The sequence below is a fragment of the Balaenoptera physalus genome (genome assembly GCF_965194825.1).
Source record: "Balaenoptera physalus genome assembly, chromosome: 11".
Taxonomy (NCBI): Eukaryota; Metazoa; Chordata; class Mammalia; order Artiodactyla; family Balaenopteridae; genus Balaenoptera; species Balaenoptera physalus.
The window spans coordinates 31,790,666-31,817,430 of NC_138896.1; the positions used below are offsets into that span (position 1 = coordinate 31,790,666).

The following is a 26,765-nucleotide window of genomic DNA, read 5'->3' on the forward strand; positions in this document are numbered from 1 at the left end:
ATTAGCTGTGTGACCTTGGGCAAGTGCCTTCCCCTCTCTGAGCCTTAGTTTCCTCATCTGGGCGGTGAGAAAGTTGACTGGACAATCTCTAAGGCTCTGACTTTCTTCTGTGGGTGTAGGAGGCAAAGTCACAGGCCACAGGCCAGGCTGAGTGACTGCAGGTCACCTGTCCCTTCATGCCATCCACCCACAGTGCTTTTCCCTGTCCTGCTTAGGGGCAGAAAGGAAACTGCCATTCATTCATTCCTGAATGCATCCATTCAATAAACAGGTATTAAGGGAATTCCCCAGTAGTCCAATGGGTAAGACTCCATGCTCCCAATGCAGGGGGTCTGGGTTCGATCCCTAGTCTGGGAACTAGATCCCACATGCATGCCACAACTAATAGTCCACATGCCTCAACTAAAGATCCTGTATGCCCTGACGAAGACCCGGCGCAGCCTCAATTAATAAAATAAATTTTTTTAAAAAAAAAAATCACATTTAACTTTAAAAAAAAAGGTATTAAATACCTACTGTGTGCCCTGTACAGAAATGCAAAAATACAATTTCCTGTCCTCAAGGAGCACAAAGTCTAATGGGGAAGGAGGACATGGAAACCAATCATTATGATAGAATAGGATAAAGGCTACACTTGATCAATCTGTGTGTGCACAGTCACTGCGGAATCCTGTTGTGTGTCATGTGTTACATTAGAGTCTTTGACATATAGTGACTTTCCCCATTTACCCACAAGAAACCAAGGCAGAGGGAGGGTTAGTGACTTATTCAAGGTCACTTGCTAGTACTCACAGAGTGGTCCTAGAATCCAGACCTTTCCATGGGGATCTTTGGGGGTCAGAAGTCAGCTTGAGGCAAAGCCTGGATATCTGATCTTTGGGAATAGAGGAAAAGCCCGCTGATGGTCCTGCCCCTCATCTGGGACAGAAGAGCCTCTGCCTCCACCCACACACCCACCTCCCACTCCTGGTCCTGCCTCCATTTTCCTACTAGTCCCTTTCCAGGGAAGGTGAAGGGAGCTCTCAGCCTGCCTGTCACTTCAGAACTATCCAGCCTACGTGATCCTCCCCAGGTCAGTGAGTCCATCCTCCCTGCCAAAACAGAGGAAGGGTGTGGTCCCAAAAGGCATGGTTCTCCTTCATCCCCATGACAGAGGAAGAATCTCACTTGGTGGCTCATTCCAGTGTCTCTCTCCTACCCATGATTTTTGGGAAGTCCTGCCTACAGCTAACTCCAACCCTTCTTCTTCTGGTACCAGTTCACTCCACCTAGTTCAGTGCTTACTGCAGATGGAGAGCAGAGGTCCTAACCCTGGCCTTTCCTAACCAAGATAGGATCTTCACTTTCCCCATGTAGTTGTTCTAATCTTCCTCCTGTCCCCCAGCCCCACTGCCTTCCTGACTCCATTTCAGGGGGCTTTGGAAGAGAGGTAGCCCAACTTCTTTTGGCCAACCCCAGAGCTCCCAAGAGATAAAAGACCACCTCCCCTTTCTCCATACACACGCATGCCCCCTCCTTGGAAGCCCAGAGAAAAGAGGGGTGAAAGGAGGGGGCTGTGGAAGGAGCCAGCTAACCGGCTGGTCACCTTGGCAACTGGGCCTGTTTCCTGAAGATGAGCCTGGCTGGAGTGGGCATAGAAGGGAAGTGGGAGAACAACAGAGGGAAGCAGAAAACAGAGAAGAGGACTGGAGGGGCCCAGCCTTGACGATTGGAGCTGAGGGAGTGAAGTCAGGACCCTGACCATGCTGTGACCTGAGTCAAAGTCCCCAGGTCATCTTTCCAGATGACACTGCCATGGTCCCTGTTCCCATTCCTAAATTTTCCCCAGAAGGGCTTCCTGTCCGAGTGCAGGCTAGATTCTGGAAGTAGTCAGTGACTCAATGCTGACCTCATGTGGCCAGAAAAGGGGCTGCCACACACCTGTTACGGTTTAGAGCCAGACACTGGACTGGATTGGGGTAGGTTTTTCCTTAAAATCAGCCTCTGTACGTATGAGAGAGGCGGTCCCTGCACACTCCTGAGTTCTTGTGTTCTTGCAGAGAGCTCAGATGTCCCCAACCCCTTAGACCTTCAAAAAGGAAAGAAAGTTTCACTGAAAACATTTTTAAAGTTTTGGATTAGGAACAGGAAAACGCAGCTCTACACTTTCAGATTGTTTGACCTTGGGCAAGCCAACTCACCTCTCTGGGACTCAGCTTGCAACTTTAAAATGGAGGTGATTTTGAACCCAAGTGGTTAGGGTTTGTACTTTTTGCTCCAGCCTTTGAGGTTGGGAGAGGAACAGGTCAGGGGAGGAAGTTGAGAACATCTGAAGTCACACTGACTCCAAGGGAAGGAGATGCCTCAGTTTCCTTGGGCTTTCCCCTCATGGCTCCTCACTGCCTCATGCTCAACACATCCTCCCCACTCTGGTCGCCAGTGGGGATGGAGAGCAGTGGGTCATCTCCTCCCTTCTGCCCTTCCCCCTCTCTTCTCCATCCACTCACCCCCTCCCCAAACAGAGACTAGGTACTTCTCCCAGCCCTCTTCCCTTCCCATCTCCAGTTCAAATGGAACCTCCCCTTCCTCTCACCCCACTGGGTAGTTGGCCCCGTGCTGTGCCTCTCTAGCACCCTGTTTTCACTCCTATCTTAGCCCAATCACTCTGTGTTGTAACTTTGAGAGGGCTTTTTGAAGGCTGGAACCATGGGACAATTTTTTGTGGAGGAGGGTGGTTGTTGGTTATTACTGTTACTGTGATGCTCGGTTTTGCTTCCAGCAGAGAGAACAATGTCAGGCATTTAGGAGAATCTCCATACATGTTTTTCAAATGAATGAATAAAATGAGGTTTCCTGGGGATGGTGGTGGGGAAGCTGCTTAGTAGGTGCCCGTGCACACCCCAGCTTCCTTCCCCCAATGCCAGAGATGGAAAAGGGAGATGTTTTCTTGAGGATGACCTTCTAAGCGCATTGCTGGAACTTGGGGTAGGGGATAAATCATGGGGCAATGATTTGGGGCTCACCACGTGAGTGGGGTTTGCCTACAGCCTCCTTAGCCCCAGGGAAAGTAGGGATGGGGAAGGAGGAAAGATGTGCTGGGGCTGGGGCTGCCGAGGGAACCTCAGCAGAGTGCTGCCCAGCATATCTCGGGCCTCCCCATCCTGGTCCCACCATGAGGAACTAAACTTCCCTAACCAGATGTCACCACCCGAGGCCACTGTTTCATCCCTGTGAGGAATGACCCCTCTGCTTTTTTAGACAACAGTCTTCCTGAGAAAAACCACTTTCAAAAAGCACATCCTGGGGTTTCCTGGTGGCGCAGTTGTTAAGAATCCGCCTGCCAATGCAGGGGACACGGGTTCGAGCCCTGGTCGGGGAAGATCCCACATGCCCCGGCGCAACTAAGCCCGTGCACCGCAACTACTGAGCCTGCGCTCTAGAGCCCAGTGCTCCACAAGAGAAGCCACCGCAATGAGAGGCCTGCGCACCGCACCACAACAAAGAGTAACCCCTGCTCGCTGCAACTAAAAAGAAAGCCTGCGTGCAACAACCAAGACACAACGCAGCCAAAAATAAATAAGTAATTAAAAAAAAAAAAAGCACATCCTCATGTCCAATTCTATGTGATCTGGGAAGTTGACACAGGAGACTCTCTATCCAGGACCCAAAGGGAGAAGTTCTCCTTTAAAGACATGGGTGTCCCCTTTGGCTCCTGGAAAAGCAAGAGAAATTGAGAGCAACGGTCAGCAGACAGGTAGCAACGCTTCCCCTTCCCACCTCCCACGTGCCCTCCCCAGAAGACGCCCAGCTTGTGCAGACGATTAATAAATATTCCTTTAAAAACAAACTAATGGGGACTTCCCTGGTGGTCCAGTGGGTAAGACTATGTGCTCCTAATACAGGGGGCCCAGTTCGATCCCTGCTCGGGGAACTAGATCCCGCATGCATGTCTCAACTAAGAAGCCCACATAGAGTCGGCATGCCCCAACTAAGAGTCTGCATGCTGCAACTAAAGACCCCGAGTGCCACAACGAAGATCCCGCGCACCGCAACTAAGATCCGGTGCAGCCTAAATAAATAATTAATTAATTAAAAAAAAAAAGATCCTAGGAAGCATTAAAAAAAAAAATGAATGAATGGGAAAAATGAATGAAGAAACAGGAAATGAAGGAAAGAAAGAATGCACGGAATTAATAAATGGAATGAAGAAGGAAGGGGGAAAGAATGAATGGATGGTTGGATGAATGAATGAATGAATGAATGGGTGAGTTAACGCACCAGTGAGTCAGGACCGGGGAACCCCTGACTCGGAGCCAACGCAGAGGGCGGGGTAAGGGGGATTCCGAAGGGCTGGGCCTCGGTCCGGAAGCGCGGCGCCTGCCGGGGGCGGGGCCCGAGGGCGGGGCGAGCGAGCGCATCAGACTGGGCTACCCAGCTGCCCGGAGTAGCGGATGCCGAGGACCCCGCCAGCGTTCCGAGCCTCTCTACGCTTCTCGCCGACCCCTCGGGCCCCCGAAGCCGGGGAAGGAGGCCACTCCGGGCCCAGCACCCGCTCTACAAGGCGGACCTGCAACCCGGAAAGGCGGCGCGGAGTCGGATCCTGCTCGGACCGGGCCCCGGCGGGCCGGCGCCGCGGGGATGTCGGAGGCGCGGAAGGGGCCGGACGAGACGGATGAGAGCCAGTATGACTCGGGCATCGAGTCTCTGCGCTCTCTGCGCTCCCTGCCCGAGCCCACCCCGGCCCCAGCCTCTGGGCCCTCAGACGGAGGGGGCCCCCAGCCCTGGACTCATCCTCCGGGAACCGCCAAGGAGCCAGAGGAGAAGGAAGACACAGACGGGGAGCGGGCTGACTCTACCTATGGCTCCTCATCGCTCACTGAGCCCCTGTCCTTGTTGGGGGACCCCAAGACCGAGGACCCAGCCCCAGACTCGCCGCTTCCTGCCGCGGGGGCGCTGAGCCCTCAGCAGCTGGAAGCACTCACTTACATCTCCGAGGACGGAGACACGTGAGTATGGGGGCTAGGCTAAGACAGGATCCCTTCCTCCCTCCCAATGCTAACTCGGGGCCTCCCCCAGGAGCCGCAACCCCCTATGTGAGAATCCCTCAAGGCACCAGCTCTGGAAGGGGCCGTCCCCACTCTCTCTTTCAAACTTAACTCTCAACCCACTTTTGAGCTGTAGCCAGGACCAGTCCAGAGGACCTGGCATCATCTGCCTGCCCCACCTTTTGGCAGGGCCCTTACCAGGCACCTGGAAACCCAGCTAACATCTTGGAAATCTACCAGTAACCCATCCCTAGGAAGAGAAAATTCCCCTGACCAGCCCAGTTTTGTTTTGTTTTGTTTTTTCCTTGCTGGGGGACAGGGCATCCTTGTTTGCTCAATATCTGGGATTCCCGGCCTCTGACCTCAGAATGCCCTGTCTCAAGGAACAAGAGGGGCCAGTTACAGGCTGCCAGTGGGCCCAGGAAGCTGGGGTTGGGGGTGCTGCCAGGGTGCATTGCTGAGACTGGCCCTAAGGAGGAGGAGGTGAGCCAGGCTGGGGCACTCTTGCCCCAGCAGACAGACAGGCGACTGGCTGCCCCAGCTAACTTCCTCCTCTGCTGAGAAAGGGGAAGTGAGGGCTAGAGTCAGCCTTACCGACACTCTCCACCTCCTGAGCCCCACAAGTCCCCCTCACTGTCCTATGTGACCCCTTCACTTCATCCTTCCTCCCGAGGCCCAGGTGGAGCTTGGTGGAGACTGGGCTGGGGGGCAGTTGAAGTAAGAGACAGTTATGTGGCAGGGACTGGCCAGTTGAGGATTTGCCCCTCGGGAAGAAGAAAACACCGACAGGAGAGGGGGTGGCTGGGATTTGTGGGGTGAGAAAGAGTGGAGGGGGGCTGGGGTCCCAGATCTGGGATGCTGGAATGAACGGGGCTGAGGAGGCAGGAGATATCTGTCTTGACCTGCTTTTTTGGAGATGCAAGGGTCCTGGGTGGCCTTTGACAAAGATAGTCTCTGGACCCAGTGGATGACCCTAGGCCTTTTTGTACTCTGTGCCCAGATCACCAGCCCTCAGGCCCACAACCAAGATTGTGCGGGCTCCCTGCAGAATACCTATGGCTGACCTTTGACCCAGGGAGTGGTGGCTTCTGAGCCTGCCCTCCTTTGTTAAACTCCCAGCCCCTGCCTTGACCATCTCTAGTTAGAGACAGATGTGGTGTCTAGACCCAAGAGGGGTTGGGGGGAGAGGTGTCAAGACTCCCCTGGGGGTTCCCTGAGAGGAGGGGGCACCTTCTTCCCTCCGGAGGTGTCTGGGCTGTGGGACATATGGAAATGGGAAGAGGAAGTGGGAGGAGGGGAGACTGAGGGAGAGAGGGAGGTGGCTGCAGGAATGTGACCAGAGAGCAGGCCCTGGCCGAGGGGATTTCCAGCACGGTTCCTCCCTCCCTCCGTCACTCTCTCCTGGGCCTCGCCTGCCACCAAAGCCAGCGCCCCTCCCGCCCGAGTAGCCCCCTCCCCAGCCCAGACGGGCCTTTCAGCCAAGCTACCCGCCTGTCGAATGCCCCGAGGCAGCTGTCCCTGGCCTAGACCCTCCAGCTCTGGCTTTCATTTTCCCCACCTGATGTGGGGAAACCCCAGGGCTGGAACTTCCCCTCCTAGCCACCCCCTGCCCCCCAGGTTACGGCTCTTTATCTCCCACCAAGCACACATTTTCTGCACTGCCAGACCTCCCCTCGGAGGCGCGCAGGCAGCGGGGGCCCTAGGGCAGGCCCCTCCCGCGCCCTGCTGTCTGAAGAGTGGCCCTCTGGCCGCCCCGTGGAGGGCAGCAGGACAGAGTGTTGCCCTGCTTCCTGCTCCTCTTCCAAGGGCTTCTGTCTCCTCTCCCTCGGAATGTGTTTCTGAGGGGGGAGGGGAGTGATCCCACCCCTGCCCTCTCTGTCCTCCCCGCTGAGGCGGGCAGAGATGGGGAGCCCAGCCCTGGAAACCACCTCTGCACTACCCCAGCAGCTTTCAGTTTGGCTTTGAGCCTGCAGCTGCCTGGCAGGGCCCTGGGGCCAGAGGGGAGCGGGGTGTGGGCAGGCTGGACAGGAAGGACCTTGTCCCGTCAGCACCCTGCCCGCACTCTCGCTCAGCCAAGGCCCTCCTGAAGGCCAGAGATGGGAACTTGGAGCTCCCACCCCCAGGATCCTGGCTTCCCACACCAACCCTCACTTCCTGGCCCAAACTCTCACTTCCCGCACCTACCGTACGGGTGGCAGCTTAGACGTTCATGTGTTCCTTCTAACCCCAGGACCCCAGCCCACTCTCTCTGGCCTGGGCCCTGACCCCAAACCTTGCCTCTTCCTCCCAGGCTGATCCACCTGGCGGTGATTCACGAGGCCCCGGCTGTGCTGCTCTATTGCCTGGCTTTGCTGCCTCAGGAGGTCCTGGACATTCAGAACAACCTTTACCAGGTGGGTGGAGAGAGTGGGCTGAGCCCAGATACCTATGTCTGTGCCAGCAGCCATCCCCAGCAGCAGCACAGCATTCTCAGGCTGCTCCCTCAGGAAATCATATGCCAGACACTGGGCTAGAAGCTGAGGATGCAGAGAGGAGTAAGAAACAGCCTCTGCCCACAAGGTGCTCAAGCCTGGGCTAGGGGACTCGTGTCAGTACCTAATTACACAGCATGGCGACAAGAGTTGTGATGGAGATGCATGCCAGCTGCTGTGGGAACCAGTGTCTGTGGGAAGCAGCCAGGGAAGGCTTAATACGGGAGGTGACTCTGCATGAAGCATTCAAGGAGGAGTTTGCCAGGTGGAGACTGCCTGGTGCCTCTGTCTCCTCCCCCCAACCTCTCCCCATCACCTAAGGTAACAGAGGTCTCCCCACAAGGTGAGATGCTAGACCCTGCCCCCCACTCCATCCTTTCTCCAGGGGCTTAGGCGACCTAAAAGGAGAGCAGGGGGCCACTTCCCTCACCTTGCCTCCAGAATTGGGGTCCCGAGAACTTGGTGGGGGATAACAGAAGGAAGACCAGGACCATAGCCTTTATAAGCAGTCCTCAAAGAAGGTGCTGGCCTCTGGCAATTTCTGTGCCCACGCTAGCATGTTCCTGGAAGTGGGAGCACGCTGCAGTGGCCCTGTGACCCCCTCTTTGTGCCTGCAGACAGCACTCCATCTGGCCGTACATCTGGACCAGCCAGGTGCAGTTCGGGCCCTGGTGCTGAAGGGGGCCAGCCGGGTGCTACAGGACCGACACGGTGACACGGCCCTGCATGTGGCCTGCCAGCGCCAGCACCTGGCCTGCGCCCGCTGCCTGCTGGAAGGGCAGCCAGAGCCAGGCAGAGGACCGCCTCACTCCCTGGACCTCCAGCTGCAAAACTGGCAAGGTGCGGGCAGCCTCAGGGCCCATGAGATGAGGAGGGGACAGGAGACAGGGACCCCACTCTTAGGGAAGGGAGGGTCACAGCTTTTCCATTGATGATGCATCTCCAGTTCTAAGCACAGAGGTACTCAGAATACCTTTGCTTAAAGAAAGAATGAATGGACAAATGAATGAATGAATGGGTTCTATTTAGAATTTATTGAGAGCTTACTGTATGCTAAGCAGAGAGCTAAACTTTTCCCTCAAGATATTCAGTTTAATAGAGATTAGATGAACTCATTAATTCATTCAACAAAAATATACTGAGGGCTTTCTATGTGCCAGACACTGTTGTAGGAGCCAGGCTTGCATCTGTGAGCAAAACAGAGAATGTGTGAGGCAAACAATAAACATAGGAAGTGAGTCCTCTAGGAGGTTAACGGGCAGTCACTGCTGTGGAGACAGCAGAGCCCAGTGAGAGGACTGGAGTGTGTGTGGGGGAAGGTGATGTGATTTTTAAACAGGGTGGTCAGGGAAACCCTCGTGGAGCCCAGACATTTGAGCAGAGATTTGAAAGAGGTGAGGGGAATTTGAATCTAGTTCTCTAAGCAGAGAGGGGCAGAGAGGGGCCCAGGCCAGAAAGGAGCTAGCAACAAGGCTAGGGGAGCTCATGGGAGGAGGTGGCCCCTGGGGAGGGCTGGGGGCCTGAGGATCCAGAGAGCTCTGAAGAAGGTGGCTTTTGGATGGGGCCTGAAGGCAGGTAGAGTTTTAGAAAAAGAGTGAGTGTGTGTGTGTGTGTGTGTGTGTGTGTGTGTGTGTGTGTGTGTGCAAGGGGGAGGGGGTGTGTATGGGGGAGGGGGTGTGTTGGGGGAGGGGAGTATGTGTTGGGGGAGTGTGTGTGTGTATGGGGCAGGGGGGAGTGTGTTGGAGTGTGTGTGTGTGTATGGGGGAGGGGGTGTGTTGGGGGAGGGGGTGTGTGTTGGGGGAGTGTATGTGTGTATGGGGGAGGGGGTGTGTGTATGGGGGAGGGGGTGTGTGTTGGGAGAGGGGAGTGTGTGTTGGGGGAGGGGGTGTGTGTTGGGGGAGTGTGTATGTGTGTATGGGGGAGGGGGTGTGTGTTGGGAGAGGGGAGTGTGTGTTGAGGGAGGGTGTGTGTGTTGGGGGAGGGTGTGTGTGTGGGGGGTGTCACTCAGCAACCTGACCCCTGAAGCGTGAAAGTTTCAATAACATGACTCTGAAAAGGTGGAAACTTTGAGTTCCTTTCCCCCCAGACTTTTGAGGGGGTTTTTGGGTTTGTGTTTTAACAGTCCTGTGATCAGAGGCACTGAGTGGGCAGGGGGTCCCTTGGGACTGAGGGGTAAGGGAGGCCCCTGAAAAAAGGGAGAGAAAGCGAGCTGGTGGATGCAGCCCCCATCCTCACCCCATCCCAGGTCTGGCCTGTCTCCACATCGCCACCCTGCAGAGGAACTGGCCACTCATGGAACTGCTGCTGCAGAACGGAGCTGACATCAACGCACAGGTGAGGCAGCCAATCAAGGTGCTGCCCAGCCCAGGGCCCAGGCCCGGGATGCTTTCTCTTGAGGGCCTTGCCTGACACCCTTCTTCCCCCCCAGGAGGGCACGAGTGGGAAGACAGCGCTGCATCTGGCCGTGGAGACCCACGAGCGGGGTCTGGTGCAGTTCCTCCTCCAGGCTGGGGCCCGGGTGGACGCCCGCATGCTCAACGGGTGCACACCCCTGCACCTCGCCGCCGGCCGGGGTCTCAGCAGCATCTCGTCCACCCTGTGCGAGGCAGGTGCCGACTCCCTGCTGAGAAACGTGGAGGACGAGACTCCCCAGGACCTGGCCGAGGATGTAAGAGGCGGACACTCAGCTCTGCTGTCCAGGACCTCCCTCGTGGAGACAGGCGCTTTAATAGCTGAAAGGGCCAAGGAGTTAGGAGCCCAGGGTGTAAACCACGACTCTGCCGCTCACCAGCTGTGGGACCTTGGGCAAGCCTCTGCCCCTCTCGCAGCCTGTGTTCTTAACTGGTCAGGACCAGGGGCCCAAACTTGGACTCCTACAGGAGCCGTGCAGCTAAAGCGCATCAGAGAAGCAGGCTGGGTGTAAGAGAGCCAGGTGATGGGGCCTGCGGGAGACCAGACAGTCTTTTGTCTGAAGGTCACTCTACTCAGCTTCAGCAGATACTTGCAGAGGAGGAATGTGGGCCCAGTATTCCCAGGTCTTGGAATTTTTTAAGAGAGTTGAAACCTAGATTTTCTGTAGACTCTTTCCCATTTTTAAATGTTTGATGTAAAAAAATATTCAAAATGTTTTGTGAGTACCCTTTCCCAACACCCTCCTCCCAAAACAAAAACAAAAACAGGCCCTAGAAGCCCTGGGGGACCACTGTTTTGGGGGTTAGTAGGAAGATTTGTTCCCTGACGTCCTTCAACGACACTTGGTGGGGAGGAAAGGCCCGATAGGTCTCCCAGCCCCCTTCCCCCACCGCTGCCTTTGTCCACGGGCCCTGATCTTGCTTCTCTCCATCCTCTTCCTCAGCCCTTTGCCCTTTTGCCCTTTGATGACCTGAAGATCTCCGGGAAGCCACTGCTGTGTGCTGACTGAAGCCGGGACAGACTCTAGGGCCCCGGACGCTCCACCTCTTCCCATCTGAAAGCTGGAGCCACAGCTGCTACAGTCTGGGCCCAGGCCATGTGCCCTGGGGACTGCTGAGGCCAGAGCCTGGGGCCAGCACAGTCCTGAGCTGAGAGGAGGGACCGCAAATACGAGAGCCAGTCTGGAAGGAAGAGCTTCCAGGTGGATGGAAGGACCCCCAAAGCCCCAGGCAGCCTGGGCGAAGCCTGTTTACCTCTGTTGAAGATGGCGGGGCTCTTGTCTCTACCCACGTGGGGTCAGTCTGAAGCTGCCAGCCGGTAGGCAACATGGACTCTCCTGAGTGAGGAGAGACACTGAACTGTGAGTGAGCAGGGCCCTGAAGGGTTCCATCTCACTGCTGAGGAGGACTTTGAAACACTGTTGTTTAAGGACTTCACACAGAAGGCCCTGAACTGAGCCTTTTGGGGATGGGGAAGTTTCAATAACATGACACTAAAACAGCAGAGACTTTTAAACACGCCCCCACCCCACTCCCGCCCTGAGTTGTTTTGTGCGTGTGCCTGTTTGTGTGCATTGGGGATTTTGAGACAGGCCTGCCCTCTGACCTTGTGGTGGAGGCAGAGAGAAGGAAATTGTCACTTGAGCAGGGTAGGGCCTTGTAGGGAGAGTAGGGAGGCTAATGGTCCTCAGGCCTCTCTGTCCAGCACAGACCCTTGCCCTTTCTGTGGAAATGCAGATGGATGGAGGAAGAGAAAGAGGAGTGAGAAGATGCAAGTGGGAGGCCTCACCACGGCCCTGGAGGAGCCTGGAGAGAAGGGCTAGCCTGTGGAGGGTGACACGAGGGAGCGTGGCTTTGTATGTTGTTTTCTCTCATTCCACATATGTTTGAGGCACCTATTAGGTCAGGCCTATGCTGGGATAGAATATGTGGGAATAAAACAGTTTCTGGCCACTTGGAGACTTAGTCTAGTGAGGCAGCCATTAAAATCATAAACATCCAAATAAATATGTAATTGCATGTCGCGATGGAAGGAAAAGAATCGTGGGAGGGAGAGCAGTGGAGTGGGTGTAGGGCCATACTTTGGGTGGTCAGGGGAGGCCTGAGTAGGGGCTAGGGGGAGAGCTTTCAGGGGAAGGCTTTTGGTGAATTAGAAGAACTGAGAGCAGGCCAGGGGGGCTCTGCAGGGGGGTGGGTGAGTGGGCGAGGTAGACGGGGGCCAGGTCACGCAGAACCTCCGAAGGTCATGAGGATGCGGGGACAGAACTGTTGGTCCAGCCCCCGAAGGAAGGAGACATCTTCCTGCCAGAAAACGGGGAAATGGTAACATAAGGGGATGTGCCTGGGATGCAGAACTTCAGTGTCCCCGTCCCTAGGATGGCAGTGGTCACCACCACCTCCGGGCCGGTGGTGAGGGTTAAGGGCGATGACGAAGCGGGGGCGGCACCGGGCTGGAGCTCCCGCTCCCCCCGCCTCGGCCCCACCCCACCCGCCCACAGAGGCAGCCAGCCTCCTGCGCGCCGAGCCGCGTCTCCCGCCGGGCCGCGAGGGGGCGCTGTGGCCCGGCGGCGGCCTGGGGCGCTGCGTGGTCGCGGCCGGGGGCGGAGGGGCGGCCGCGGGGAGGGAGGCGGGAAGAGTGCGGCACTTCCGCTAGCCGGCCCCTCGGCTGCTGCTCCTGGAGGCGACAGCGGGAGTGGTGGGAGCGTGCGGCCCGGGGACCCGCATTCCCCGGCCCCGCTCCGCCCCACGCGGCCGGGACCATGGACGCCAGGTGGGGGACTAGGGGGAACGGTGAGCCCACGTGACCGAGCCCCGCGCCACGTGACCCCCGCTCCTCAGCGCGAGGGGACGGGTGGAGTCCCATCTGCCCGGCTGGAGACCAGCCTGGCGCTGCCCGGAGCCGGCGGTGGGGGTCGGGGGGTGGGGGGGTAGGCGGGCGCCGTAGCGTTGTGCTCTTCGGGGGCTCCGGGAGTGTCGGGCGGAGAAGTCGGGGAACCCTGGCGCTCCGGGAGCCCCGAGGGCGGGGTCAGGGAGCGCTGGAGGGAACAGAGAGAACCTATGTGGTCGGAGGGGCGGGTCCGCTCTTGGGGATGGAAGGAGCCCTGCCTGGCCCGCGCCGGCCACCCCAGGAGAGAGAGAGGCTCTTTGTCCGCGCTGGGCTGCAGCTGAGGGGGGCGGGGAGGAACTCCGGGCCCTTCTCCAGTGTCGTCCCCTCCGGAGGGCCCAGAGGGTGAGGAGCTGGACCCTGATCCTTCTGCCCGCGGTCCCCGCAGGTGGTGGGCAGTGGTGCTGCTGGCTGCGCTCCCCTCCCTCGGGGCAGGTGGAGAGAACCCCGAAGGCCCTCTGGAGTCATGGACCCACCTATGGTTCTTCCGCTTTTTGGTGAACGCGGCTGGCTATGCGAGCTTTATGGTACCTGGTTACCTGCTGGTGCAGTACTTCAGGCGGAAGAACTACCTGGAGACAGGTGTGTGGGGAAAGGGTGGGGAAGTTTGCTCAGTCTGTATTACGAGTGTTGGCCAGCAGTGCAAAGGGGAGGTGGCGGCCAGCAGGGCGGGCTGGCAGCTGTAGGGGAGATGAGGTGCTACGGAGAAGTTTGGGGTTTCACCTTGTGTACTTTCTCCAGGCAGGGGTCTCTGCTTCCCCCTGGTGAAAACTTGTGTATTTGGCAACGAGCCCAAGGCCCCGGATGAGGTTCCTCTGGCTCCCCGGGCAGAGCCGGCAGAGACCAGTCCCACTTGGCAAGCCCTGAAGCTGCTCTTCTGTGCTGCGGGGCTGCAGGTAAGTAGGCAGGCTCTGCGGCTCTTCCTGGGTCGGTCCCCGCGGACAGGGGCTCTGTGGAACCAGAGCTTTCACCCCACCGGTCCCAACAGTTTGCTGGTGGTTGTGTTGTGTGTCTTCCTCCTCCCAGAGGCACACCATCTTCTTGGGGGTGGTTGGAGGAAACGCTGTCTTTCCTGTCCCCCTGTCTCTACCCTCTGTGATTTCTCCCATCCCCTTGTGATGATGTCTCATATACTGTAAACCCACTGTTAAAAGTTTCAGCCTTACCCACTACTGCGTGTGAGAGGGGTGCTGAGATGCTGACCTCATGGCATTTTGGAGTGGGCACTTGTGGTTCCACCTAGTATACCATGTTGAACTAACAGGTGTGCAGTCTTCTTTAAGAACTCTTCCTCCCACAGTTGGTTGAAAATAGAGAAGAAAATACTTGGGATGGAGTCGGCGCTAACATACCCTACTGTGGGGACAAACAGGGTCTGGTCAGTCCTAAAGCATTTGTTGTTGTGTTTCACACACACTTGATTGCCTGCAAGGTGAATCCAGATTTGGGAGAGAAGAAGAGGAAAGTAACTGCTAGTTACTGCAGATATTTATGTTGTCCCTCCTCATCATTTTCGGTATCATCCTGAGGAAGGAGGAAGTTGTTGCGCTCTCTGGCCTGCCTTTTCCTTCTCTTGCTTATCTCCTCTCCCTCCGCCCTTCCCCATCCAGGTGTCTTATCTGACATGGGGAGTGCTGCAGGAAAGAGTGATGACCCGCAGCTACGGGGCCACGGCCACATTGCCAGGTGAGCGCTTCTCGGACTCACAGTTCCTGGTGCTAATGAACCGCGTCCTGGCACTGATGGTAGCTGGCTTCTACTGCATCTTATGCAAGCAGCCCCGGCACGGGGCACCCATGTACCGGTACTCCTTTGCCAGCCTGTCGAATGTGCTCAGCAGCTGGTGCCAATATGAAGCTCTCAAGTTCGTCAGCTTCCCCACCCAGGTACTGGCCAAGGCCTCCAAGGTGATCCCTGTTATGCTGATGGGAAAATTGGTGTCTCGGCGCAGCTATGAGCACTGGGAATATCTGACCGCCGGCCTCATCTCCATCGGGGTCAGCATGTTTCTGCTGTCCAGCGGACCGGAGCCCCACAGCTCCCCGGCCACCACGCTCTCAGGCCTCATCCTGTTGGCAGGTTACATTGCCTTTGACAGCTTCACCTCCAACTGGCAGGATGCCCTGTTTGCCTATAAGATGTCATCGGTGCAGATGATGTTTGGGGTCAACTTCTTCTCCTGCCTCTTCACAGTGGGCTCCCTGCTAGAGCAGGGGGCTCTCCTGGAGGGCATCCGCTTCATGGGGCGACACAGTGAGTTTGCTGCCCACACGCTGCTGCTGTCCATCTGCTCTGCGTGTGGCCAGCTCTTCATCTTCTACACCATTGGGCAGTTTGGGGCTGCTGTCTTCACCATCATCATGACCCTCCGCCAGGCTTTTGCCATCCTCCTCTCCTGCCTTCTCTACGGCCACACTGTCACTGTGGTGGGGGGCCTGGGGGTGGCTGTGGTCTTTGCTGCCCTCCTGCTCCGAGTCTACGCCCGGGGCCGTCTAAAGCAGCGGGGAAAGAAGGTCGTGCCAGTCGAGTCATCTGTGCAGAAGGTTTGAGAGGCCTGAGCGATGAAGTGAATAGGACCCTCTCACTGTACCAGTTTTCCTGTCCTACTGTAACTTCTCGGAGGCGGCAGGCTCCAGGGCAAAATGCAGGTTTCTCAGTATCACAGAGCAGCTCTGCAGTTGGGGGTAGGGAGCCCAGGAGGCAGCCTTCCCCTTTGCCTTAAGTCCCCCATCCTCTAGTGGGCAGGATTCTTCCCAGGGTGGAAATGACAGTGGGAAGGGGCAGGGGGCAGTGTTGAGAAGGCAGAGGCACCTTCCAGAGCCCCTCCCTCCTCCAATTCCCTGAAGTCTTGCCCTGTAGGCTCTGCCAACGCCTCACCTGTGCTTGTCCCCTACCTTGAATACCCACCCTTTCAGACTCCGAGAGACCTGCATTTCTTACTCTGGCGAGAGAAGCACAAGTGTTGTAGGCTCCAAATGCTGCTTTCCCAGGAGAGTAAGTGAAAGACGGTGCTGTGCTGCGGGAGGGTGTTGGGAGTCCCGCCCAGCACCACCACCCGCTCTGCTCCTGGGTCCCTAGGCTCTGCTCCATGAGCCAGTTGCAGGTTTTGGTACTTTGGAAATGTAACTTTTGCTCTTATAATTTTATTTTATTAAATTAAATTGCTGCAGCGGGCTCGGTCCTGTGTTTTGGTTGACTGAAGTACAGACTTTCAACTTCAGATGGGTTATGTCCAATAAACCCATCAGAAGTTGAAAATGTGTTTAATACACCTGACATAGCTTACCCTACCTAAAACTTCCATCAGCTCAAAACATCCTACAGTTGCTGTTTTACAGGTGTCAAATATCTCATTTAACTTGTTTAATACTGAAAATGAAAAGACAGTGGTGGTTACGTGTACCACTTGTTTGTGGCCAGGTGGCTGGGAACTGCAGCTCAGTGCCCAGCAACACCAGTGTAGGTACCTCATACTGTCAGCCCAGGAAAAGATCAAAACTCAAAAGTAGTTCCTACTGCCTGTGTGTGCTTTTGTATCAGCACAGTAAAGTCAAAAAATTTTGAGTAGAAGGCCCTCTGTATGTGCTTTAGGAAAGGGACTTTTTAAAGTGTTATATGGTAGTTCAAACATACCATTTATACCTTCAGTGTTTTTCTTTTAATCATTATTTTTTAAAATTGAAGTATAGTTGATTTACAGTGTTAATTTCTGCTGTACAGCAAAGTGATTGTTACATATTTTTTTAAGTACTGTTTTCCATTATGGTTTATCATAAGATACTGAATATAATTATGTGCTATACAGTAGGACCTTGTTGTTCATCCATTCTTGTTCATATAAAAGCTTCCATCTGCTAACCCCAACCCCAACCTCCCATTCCATCCCTCCCCCATCCCCCTCGGCAACCACCCGTCTGTTCTGTCCATTTGTTTGACTCAGAGTTTCGTGTCATATTTTACATTCCACATGTGATATCATATAGTATTTTTTCTTTCTCTTTTACTTAGCACGGTAATCTCTAATTGCATCCATGTTGCCGCAAACGGCATTTCATTCTTTTTTATGGCTGAGTAGTATTCCCTTGTATATATGTACCACATCTTCTTTATCATCTGTCAACAGACGTTTGTTTCCGTGTCTTGGCTATTGTGAGTTAGTGCTGCTGCAGACATAGGGGTGCATCTGTTTGAATTAGTTTTGTCTGGATATATGCCCAGGAGTGGATTACTGTATATGGTAATTCTATTCTGAAGTTTTCTGAGGAACCTCCATACTGTTTTCCATGGTGGCTGCACCAGCCTACATTCCCACCAACAGTGTAGGAGGGTTCCCTTTTCCCCACACCCTTTCCAGCTTCTGTTATTTGCAGACTTTTTTGTTTGGTTTTTTTTTTGACCACACAGCATGCAAGGATCTTAGTTCCTGAACCTGCGCCCACTGCAGTGGAAGCAGTCTTAATCACTGGACCGCCAGGGAAGTCCTGTTATTTGCTTACTTTTTAACGTGAGGTGGTACCTCATCATCATTTTGATTTGCATTTCTCTAGTAGCTATGTTGAACATCTTTTCATGTGCCTATTGGCCATGTGTATGTCTTCTTTGGAGAGATGTCTATTTAGGTCTTCTGCCCATTTTTTAATTGGATTGTTATTTTTGTTATTAACTTGTATGAGCTGTTGGTATCATTTTGGTAATTAAGCCCTTGTCAGTCGCATCATTTGCAAATATTATTTTCTCCCATTCCGTAGTTTTTCTTTTTGTTTTATGGTTTCAAGTTTGATTAGATCCCATTTTTGTGACTTCTAAACTTATCAGTGACCTTTTAAAAACTTTTCAAGTCCTACTATGTAAAGTCCTACTATGTATCACGTTATGTATAGTCAGGATGATGGCAGGTTAAGACTTGGGAAACAAACTAGGCAAACTCCAAAGGCAGCATTATACATACTTGGTGGGCGGAGGGGGGGTCCACATGATTTGAGAGAGCAGAAGTGTATAAAAAACCTGCATCATCTTTATTTTGCATACTTTAATTTCAGAACAAAACAAACAAAAAAACACAATACACAACATTCAAACCCCATGTCAAATGTGGAAAGGAATAGGGCTTGAGGCCCTTATATCCTGCCTTGGACAGAGGGACAGAAATAAAACCACTAGACATCAGCAGAAGGAACCAAGTGCGCCAAGGCCACTGGGGCTGCTGCTGGGGGAGCCACGGGGACACTATACAGAGGGAACAGAGTCTGCAGGTAGAAATTCCTAATCTACTTCTTCCATGCGAGAGGCATCCTCATCACCCTCAAGGGGGGGGATCTCATCAGGAACAGCAGTACTGGGCTCCTCTGCTGTCACTTCATCTTCATCAATGCCTAAAAGTAGGAAAGAATGCCACTTGAGATCTGACCCAAAAAGCACTCAGTCCAATCTGCCCACCAGACCAGTTCCTCACCTCCTCGCCACACTCAAGAGGACAAGAGTACTCACCCAAGCCTAGCTTGATCATGCGGTAGATGCGGTTGGAGTGGGTCTGGGGATCCTCAAGCGAGAAGCCGGAAGAGAGCAGTGCAGTTTCGAACAGCAGCACCACCAGGTCCTTGACAGCCTTGTCATTCTTGTCTGCCTCTGCCTTCTGCCGCAGGGTCTCCACAATGGGGTGGTCAGGATTGATCTCCAGGTGCTTTTTGGCCATCATGTAGCCCATGGTCGAGTTGTCCCGAAGTGCCTGGGCTTTCATGATGCGCTCCATGTTGGCAGTCCAGCCATAGGTGCTCGTCACGATGCAGCAGGGTGAAGACACAAGCCTATTGGAGATTGTCACCTGTGGACAGTCACAAAAACCTTGGGTTCATATTAAATCAAATTGCCACCTTGAGGCAAACGTGATACTTGAAGTTCTGTTCTCGGGGGAAAAAAAATACCTCACCTTTGGTAAGTTTAATAGAAACAGCAACCTTAAAATCTGCCTGGTTAAGAAAACAAAAGGGTAGGATTGGCACTGAACAGATTAGGCTGCCCCAAACCACTAATTGTATAGCAACCAGAGACTGAGGGAAATAGCCCTGAAGGCATCTGTTACAAATAACTTAGCTCCAGAGTTGCCTACCTTCTCCACCTTCTTATCCAAGATCTCTTTCATGAGTTTGCAGAGGTTCTCAAACTTAGCCTTGCTCTCCTCCATCTTCTTCTTCTCCTCCTCATCCTCAGGCAGCTCCAGGCCCTCCTTGGTAACCGAGACCAGACTCTTCCCATCAAACTCCTTGAGCTGCTGCACACAGTACTCATCGATCGGCTCTGTCATGTACACCACCTCGAAGCCCCGCTTCCGCACTCGCTCCACAAATGCGGAGTTGGCAACCTGCTCTTTGCTCTCACCTGCGGGATTACTCAGTGTGACTCAAGGGCCAGAATGCCTCAACCTGCCAGTTCCCAGGTACCCTTGAGTGTCCTCCCCTTCTCCCCACACCTCTGAGGAGAGGCTTTGATCAGACCCAGGCTCCAACGCACCAGTGATGTAATAGATGGACTTCTGGGTCTCCTTCATGCGCGACACGTATTCTGAGAGAGAAGTCACCTCATCTCCAGACTGGGAGGTGCGGTAGCGCAGCAGCTCAGACAGGCGCCGCCGGTTAGTGGAGTCCTCATGGATTCCGAGCTTTAAGGGTGGAAAGAAAAAAACAATCTTGCTAAGAAATAATTTATCCTCTATGTGAGTAAGAAATAATCCATCATAATTATTAAGCAAGAAAGTGCTTGCTGCCTCTTTACCTTTAGATTTTTAGAGAACGCCTCATAGAATTTCTTGTAGTTCTCCTTGTCTTCTGCCAGCTCCGAGAAGAGCTCAAGGCACTTCTTAACAATGTTTTTGCGAATGACCTTCAAGATTTTGCTCTGCTGGAGCATTTCTCGGGAGATGTTCAGGGGAAGGTCTTCAGAGTCAACCACACCACGGATGAAGTCTGAAATCAAGTACGTAAGCTTAGTTAAAAAAAAAGGTAGGGGAGTGAAGAGGATAAAAATAAAGGTATACACAGGGTTATCTGGATTCAACAGGACCAATTTTTTCACTGAACCTTCAGTTGTTATGTTGCAGAGGATCCTTAATCTAAGATAAAGACTTCAGTCCCCTTGAGAATGCTGAACGCAAGTACGTTAGGCCAAAAAGATACTCACTGAGATATTCTGGTATTAATTCATCACAGCTGTCCATGATGAACACACGGCGGACATAGAGTTTAATGTTGTTCTTCTTCTTTTTGTTCTCAAAGAGGTCAAAAGGAGCCCGACGAGGGATGAACAGCAATGCTCTGAATTCCAACTGACCTTCCACAGAGAAGTGCTGAAAGAAATCCAAGATAATCCCACTGTGTATTTCAAAATAAGAGTGGCTTTTTGTCCCAACCCCAAATTACCCAATACTTGGAACTAAAATCTTTCCCCTAAGCACTAGGAATAGAGTAGACGCTAAGGCAACTGTTGAGAAAATTTAAGCTCTAACGCCCTAAATGAACCCAACATGGTACAAGTGGTGTATAATCCTTGGGTCAATGAGGAAATCGTCAAATCAGGACCCCGGATTGGTAAAGCTGCCACAGAACAAGTGAGGTAACTGGGGAAAATGTCATTTCTCTACCCTGGAAGGGTCCATTAGCAAGTGAACTCATGGCATTCACAGCTCCCAGCTACCAACCAGTTGGGTAAGTTCCATTTGCCTGTTATCGGCTCCTCCTATTGAGGCAACAAGTAAGGCTTCTTACCTTCACTGCCAAGTGATCTTCCCAGTCATTGGTAAGGCTCTTATAGAACTCTCCGTATTCCTCCTGGGTGATGTCATCAGGGTTTCTGGTCCAAATGGGCTTGGTCTTGTTCAGTTCTTCCTGATCAATGTATTTCTCCTTGATCTTCTTTGTTTTCTTTTTCTTATCTTTGCCACTATCATCCTCCTCATCTGAGCCCACATCTTCAATCTTAGGCTTCTCCTCATCATCTTTATCTTCCTCTTCTTTCTCACCTTTCTCTTCCTCTGCCTCATCATCACTGATTTCCTTCTCGCGTTCCTTCTCCAGCTAAAAGTATCAAAGACGATAAATGCAGAATACAGAAAGCAAAAACCAAAGGTCCATTTAGATTCTCTAAAGCATCTTCACTTGAGTTACCAGTCCATACTTACATAGAGTGTGATGGGATAACCTATGAACTGTGAGTGCTTCTTCACCACTTCTTTGACCCGCCTTTCTTCTAAGTACTCTGTCTGGTCTTCCTTAAGGTGGAGAATCACTTTGGTACCCCGCCCAATGGGCTCACCTAGAAAAAGTCAATCAAAATGGAGTAAAAAATGAAACTAAATGCAAAACTGTAAATATAACTGCTTTACAGATAAAATGCTCAAGATCTTTATTACTGTTTCCCCAGAATTCTCACCCAGACATCTTAAGAGGAAAGCCAACTTACCATGGTCAGCACGTACAGTGAAGGAACCCCCAGCAGAAGACTCCCAGGCATACTGTTCATCATCATTGTGTTTTGTGATCACAACCACTTTCTCTGCCACTAGGTAGGCAGAATAGAAGCCAACACCAAATTGCCCAATCATGGAAATGTCTGCACCAGCCTGCCAAAAAGTTTAAGGAAGTCGAACGCAAGTTTCAAAGAAACAGCAAACCAAACACCAAAAAATACGAATGGTGTGTGCCTAGCTAAAATACCACATACCTGAAGAGCCTCCATAAATGCTTTAGTACCAGACTTGGCAATGGTGCCCAAATTATTTACAAGATCAGCTTTGGTCATGCCAATGCCTGTGTCTACCAGAGTCAGGGTGCGCTCCTGGGGGTTGGGGATGATGTCAATTTTCAGCTCTTTACCACTGTCCAATTTGGAAGGGTCTGTCAGGCTCTCATAACGAATCTTGTCCAAGGCCTGGAAATACAAATTGCAAGTTTACAATTCTGCTTCCTTAAAGCCCATTTCACCCAAAAAAAAAAAAAACTTTTTTTTTAATTCCCAAATACCCTCAATTCTGATTACCCGTTCAATGTGTAGTTTGAGAACCACATCCAACTATAGTCTCTATCCACATCTATCCACCTACCCACCATGAAATAAAACAAACCTTTTTGTAACTGCAGCAAGTTTATATCCCCTTCAACACTGAACACCACAAAATGCCAAACCACCCCTTCTCCCTTTTTTGAAGTACTTGAAAAACAAAAAACGCCAATGAAAACACCCAAGGCACTCACATCAGAAGCATTACTGATCAACTCCCGAAGAAAAATTTCCTTGTTGGAATAGAAGGTATTGATAATAAGAGACATGAGTTGGGCAATTTCTGCCTGGAAAGCAAAAGTCTCCACCTCCTCCTCTCCATGGTGCACTTCCTCAGGCATCTAAAATAAGAAAACTCAAGAATTTAATACTAGAGTTCACCCCGGTTACAATAAAGACATTATGAGATTCAATTCAAACTGTTTTGAGCTGTGTACTGAGACAAAATCCTTTCCTGTAAAAATTTCAGGCTGCATCCTTAGACAGAAAACAATGGGGAGAGGGGGTGCGCCTAACATACTCAATGAAACGCGTTAAGGTTTCTTGTACTTTGGAACCAAACTACTGTTACAATGATCCATGGATCAGCATCACTTGGTAATTTGTTAGGCACGCAGAGTATCGCCCCTAACCCAGGTATCTCGAATGGAAGTAATAACCCCGGTTAATTCACACACATTTAAATATGTAAATCACTACAGTTCCACCATTTTGGGTGGGGGGACCTCCAATAGGACTAGTTTTACGTTAAAGGGCAATGACTTTAAACTGCTCTCCCATGAGGCATCTCCAAGCACATGTGGGATTACTGCCTCACGTGGTAGGGGAAGCTGACTCGAGAGATCGGTGGGATGCCCTCCCAGGATGGCTATTAAGACAAAGAACCGATAAAGCAAGAGCTCCACCGTGACCTCTGAGCACACGTGACTGAGATGCAGGTCCAAACCAAACACAACTAAGATGGTGGCCGTAGTCTGATGGGCCGACTCTCTTCCTTGCCGGACATGCGTCGGCCAGGACCACGCGAGAAGGGGGCGCCACCGCGCAGCCTCCCTTCGCCCCAGCATCCGGGCACCAGGGCGGGGCACCGGGCTCCAGAAGCTTCCAGAACAATCTCAGCTCTCGAGAAGGGGCGGGGGAGGAATAAACCCATGAATCCCAGAGCCTGCCCCCTCCCCTCTCCCGTTCCTCCTCCTGCACCAAGATCGCAGGTCAGAGGCGACCGAAAGCATCCCTGGCCGCAGACCCTTCCGGAAAACACCCGGAAAAACTTAAAAACCGCGTTCAATAGAAAAGATGGCAAAACCTGATCAGGACCGGGCTGTGCTGAGTCACACCGAGCGCGCACACCCACAACCCTTGGGGACCCTCCGGCGCCCCGTAGCCGCGTCCGGAAGTGGAGAGGCAAACATGGCAGCGTCCCGGGCCGGCGCGGCCACCACGTGCAGCTGCCCACTAGCCCAGACCCACTCCGCGGCCCACCTCGCCCATGGTTAATAGCTGCCTAGAAGCAGCCCCGCCACCAAACACAGAAAAGAGGCTGAACTCAAGAGCTCCCTCCCAGCCCCAACAGAAAATGGGAGCGTTATCCCAAAAGCCGCCCCAACACAACAAAATATGGGAGTCGGACGCGAGAGACGAAAACAACTCGGAAGAGCAATCTAATCGGAAAAACCCGGAGAAGACTGCAGCCTTACCTTAAAGAATAAGAAACGCAGATACTAGAGAGCTGAGCGGGCAAGGACTGCCTCAATCTCACTCGCCGCAACAGGGGTGCACGGGGGTGACTCAAGAGAACGGCTGTGCGCCCCCAGTCGCCTTATATAAGACGAAGCACAGCCTAGCTGCCCGCCCCCGGATCCCTCCGCCTTAAAGGAGGATGCCTGTCAGCACCGCACCTGCCGCCGCCCGCCCACCTTGACGTCATGGTCCAAAATAGGGGAGGGGGCGGTGAAGAACGGGAGGGGGCGGTGAAGAACGGGAGCAGCCGGCCTCAGTCTGCACCGGGAGCGTACGTATTTACTCGTTTTCATAGCCCCGTCTCTGCGCTTCCAAGACAGGACACCATCAGAAATAGATGTTGGGAATGCTCTCATGACGTAAGCGGCGGATCAGGGGCGAGGATCCCCATTGACCTCCGTAGAAACCTCTAGGGCAGGCGTCTCCACACCCAAGAGTCCCGGCCTCGAAGGACGCCTAAAAAGTGGCCAACCGCTCCCACCTACGCTCCCAGGCTCGATCTCCCTTTAGAATCTTCGCTACACATTCCAACAGCCCGATAAGGGGAAGGGGTCTTTTCCGCGGGCGGTGCGGAATCGGAACCCCAACTCTGGGCAGCCCGGGGAATCCCGGCCCTCCCGGGGGGAGGGCCAGCGTTTCGCCGCGAGGCGTGGCTCCGGCTGCGGGAAGGGTGCCGGCTCCGGCTGGCGGGGGACTCTTTGCCTGCATGCGGCGGAAGGAGCCACGGCGGCGGTACTGCGATGCTTCCAGCAGGTTCCAGGCCCGCCTAGGCGGTCCCGCCCCGCCCCCTTCCCTCGAGGCTCCGCCCCGCCCTCTGCGGCCTGGGCTGTGCCTCTGCGGCGGCTCCGCCCCGCGACCGTTCTGCTAGGATCCTGGGGTTGAAGTGGGCTGCCCTAATCCCGTTTACTGTAGGAAACTGCAGGGGGCACCCTTTACCCCACCTGCCAGGCCCAGCTAGCCCAGCACTGCGTCTGGGGTTGGGATTGACCCCACTTCTCACCCATCAATCACACGGGCTGTTGGGGCAGCTCTAAGGGCGCCGCCTTCAGAGAGCGGAAACTGGGCATGGGGGTCGCGACGCGATGGACCCTCCCCAGCTTCTGCAGCCTCCCACAGGTGTGGAGCGCAGAGACATGCACATCGAGTTGTTTCTCAGTCTGGTTTCCTTTTTTTTTTTTTTCCACCCTCTTCTCTCTTTCTGCAGCTGTCTAGATCTGGGGAGGGTCGGGTCTCCAAGGACCCCTGCAGGGTGGCAGAAGTTCTTGGAGGCAGCATGAGAACTCTGGCCAGAGTGTAGCCCGCTCCAGGCGGCTGGAACCACGGCGTTCCCCTTCAGCGGTGGCGCCGGAGGCTCCAAACCATGGGCTTGCCCAGCGAGCTGCGGGACGCCGTGCCTCTTCTGGCTCTGTCCCTTTTGCGTGCCCTACGGCTGGTGAGCTGTCCTTGCCTTTCCAAGGCCTCATCTTGGAAGCCTACTGGACCCACAGACGCTCCAGGAGAGAATGGCCACTCCCTACGCTGTGACCTTGTGGATGTCCAGCAACTCCCTTCGTGGCCCACTTTGTCGGCCCCTGGCGTGCTGGGGAGGGCTTCCCCCACCACCACCCGCGGACCTCCCTCAGCAGCCCTGGTGCCCAGTCTTATTCTTTCATATCTTCTTGGTTTATGTGTTCAGTTTCAAGGAACAAAGGACCCTTGCTTTCCTTTTCCTCGCCCCACACTCCAGACCTCATCAACCCTGCCATCACTACCTCAATTTCATCTCTCCTTACACTTCCACTCACTCCCCTTCTTTATGGTCTTGGAGGAGTCAGTGAGTGGGGGAAGGGCCGTGGTGCTGCTGCTAGGAGGCCCCCCGGATGCTGTGTTCCTGATGGAAACCTCAAACCAGGAGCGTCACCCCCCAACACACCCTCCCTCCCCCTGGGCAGAAGGGGCCTAGTTAATTAAACACCTGCTCCCTGGTTCACAAAGAGAATTCACAACATCTCACAGTCCTGTGAAGAGGTGGGAGTGAATCTGCACATTCTAGAAACTGGGCGAGGAAGGCTTCAATGAGTACCCCAGGGTGGGTCAGCTCAGAGCCTTTGCTCTGCTAACTCCCTTGCTCCCTGCTCCAGAAATGGAGTGGGGATGCTGTTTCTTCTCCCAGGACTCAAGCCCAAAGCAGAGCAAGAATCACTCCTGTGGACCAGTGTCAGGACCAGAGATTCCTCGGGGGTTGCCTAATGGGAAAATCTCAAATCTCGCACCAGCACAGAAATTCTGCTTTCTCTTCCAGAAATCTTCAGGATGACTTCTCCAGCTCATTGACACTCACTAATCCCCTGTGAGCCTTGTCTGAGGATACAGATGCATAAACAGGACAAGGAGCCCTTAGCCCACTAGGGGGAGCTGCAGCAGACCAAGTGTGAATCAGAGCAGCTGGCAGCAAGGGAGAAGCCTCAGTTTCCCAGCTCAGCCTGGGTAAGTGGGCAGGCTCAGGGCTACGTGGCACAGGTTTACTCCCCAGCAAAGGGAAAGCATGGGAAAGGCACAGCCCTGCCAGAGGGACCACAGCCCAGGAACCCTCGAGGGAGGCAGGAGTCACTGAAAGTGGCCCTGCAGGCAGGGGTTAGGTCACAGAGGGCCACAATGCCATGCTAAGTAGTTCTGACCTTAACTTAGGGTCAGGGAAGCCACTGAAGGCTATTAAAGATGACTTAACCCCCCCTGGATCCCCAGAAGCCTATTCCCAGCAGCATTTGCAACCCCTGATGTTCCCAAGATACCCTTTATTCCCAACCAGGCCTCAAAGACCCAGCCCAACCTTCTGCTGTTTGGAGGGCAGCCAGATGAAGCAAGGACTGATAAACTATGGCCTGCAGTTGGTGGGCTTATCACTTGTTTTTGTATGCCCTGTGGATAAGGATGGTTTTTACATTGTTTAATGGTTGAAAAAAAATCAAAGGGAAGATAATATTTTGGCATGTGAAAAGTATAGGAAATTTGAATTTATGTCCATAAAGTTTTACTGAAACAAGCTCTACTTATTTGTTTACATGTTGTCTTTGGCTAATTTCACACTGTAATGAGGGAGTTGATAGTTGTGACAGAGACCGTATAGCTTGCAAAGTCTAAAATATTTACCCCCTTACCTTTTACAGAAAAGCTTTGCAGACCCCTGATCTAGCTAAAGCCAAGTAGG

General features: G+C 53.5%; 3 protein-coding genes across 5 annotated transcripts; 2 read left to right on the plus strand and 1 right to left on the minus strand.

Annotated features, from left to right (window-relative positions):
• Positions 1-4,236: 4,236 nt before the first annotated feature.
• Positions 4,237-11,865, plus strand: NFKBIE (NFKB inhibitor epsilon). Of its 2 annotated transcripts, none has more exons than XM_082414670.1 (6): positions 4,237-4,985; positions 7,315-7,417; positions 8,113-8,335; positions 9,741-9,829; positions 9,924-10,100; positions 10,851-11,865. In XM_082414670.1, the coding sequence occupies exons 1-6, from the start codon at positions 4,618-4,620 to the stop codon at positions 10,914-10,916; spliced, it is 1,026 nt and encodes a 341-aa protein (XP_082270796.1). In that variant the 5' UTR covers positions 4,237-4,617; the 3' UTR covers positions 10,917-11,865. The 2 variants fall into 2 exon arrangements, with proteins under 2 accessions (XP_082270796.1, XP_082270795.1); XM_082414669.1 differs by having other exon boundaries at positions 4,350-4,985; positions 9,924-10,163.
• A 272-nt stretch (positions 11,866-12,137) lies between these two features.
• On the plus strand, positions 12,138-15,959 carry SLC35B2 (solute carrier family 35 member B2). 2 transcript variants are annotated; one of them, XM_082414667.1, is made up of 4 exons: positions 12,138-12,696; positions 13,179-13,372; positions 13,536-13,686; positions 14,401-15,959. In XM_082414667.1, the coding sequence occupies exons 1-4, from the start codon at positions 12,253-12,255 to the stop codon at positions 15,337-15,339; spliced, it is 1,728 nt and encodes a 575-aa protein (XP_082270793.1). In that variant the 5' UTR covers positions 12,138-12,252; the 3' UTR covers positions 15,340-15,959. The 2 variants fall into 2 exon arrangements, with proteins under 2 accessions (XP_082270793.1, XP_082270792.1); XM_082414666.1 differs by having other exon boundaries at positions 12,534-12,676; positions 13,532-13,686.
• Positions 15,960-17,804: 1,845 nt separating this feature from the next.
• HSP90AB1 (heat shock protein 90 alpha family class B member 1) lies at positions 17,805-23,666 on the minus strand. The gene is made up of 12 exons (XM_082414659.1): positions 23,536-23,666; positions 22,033-22,179; positions 21,503-21,709; positions 21,242-21,401; positions 20,961-21,094; positions 20,548-20,856; positions 19,964-20,129; positions 19,559-19,749; positions 19,298-19,445; positions 18,897-19,165; positions 18,278-18,611; positions 17,805-18,162 (listed from the first exon to the last, which is right to left on the minus strand). The coding sequence occupies exons 2-12, from the start codon at positions 22,177-22,179 to the stop codon at positions 18,053-18,055; spliced, it is 2,175 nt and encodes a 724-aa protein (XP_082270785.1). The 5' UTR covers positions 23,536-23,666; the 3' UTR covers positions 17,805-18,052.
• Between the last annotated feature and the right edge of the window lie 3,099 nt (positions 23,667-26,765).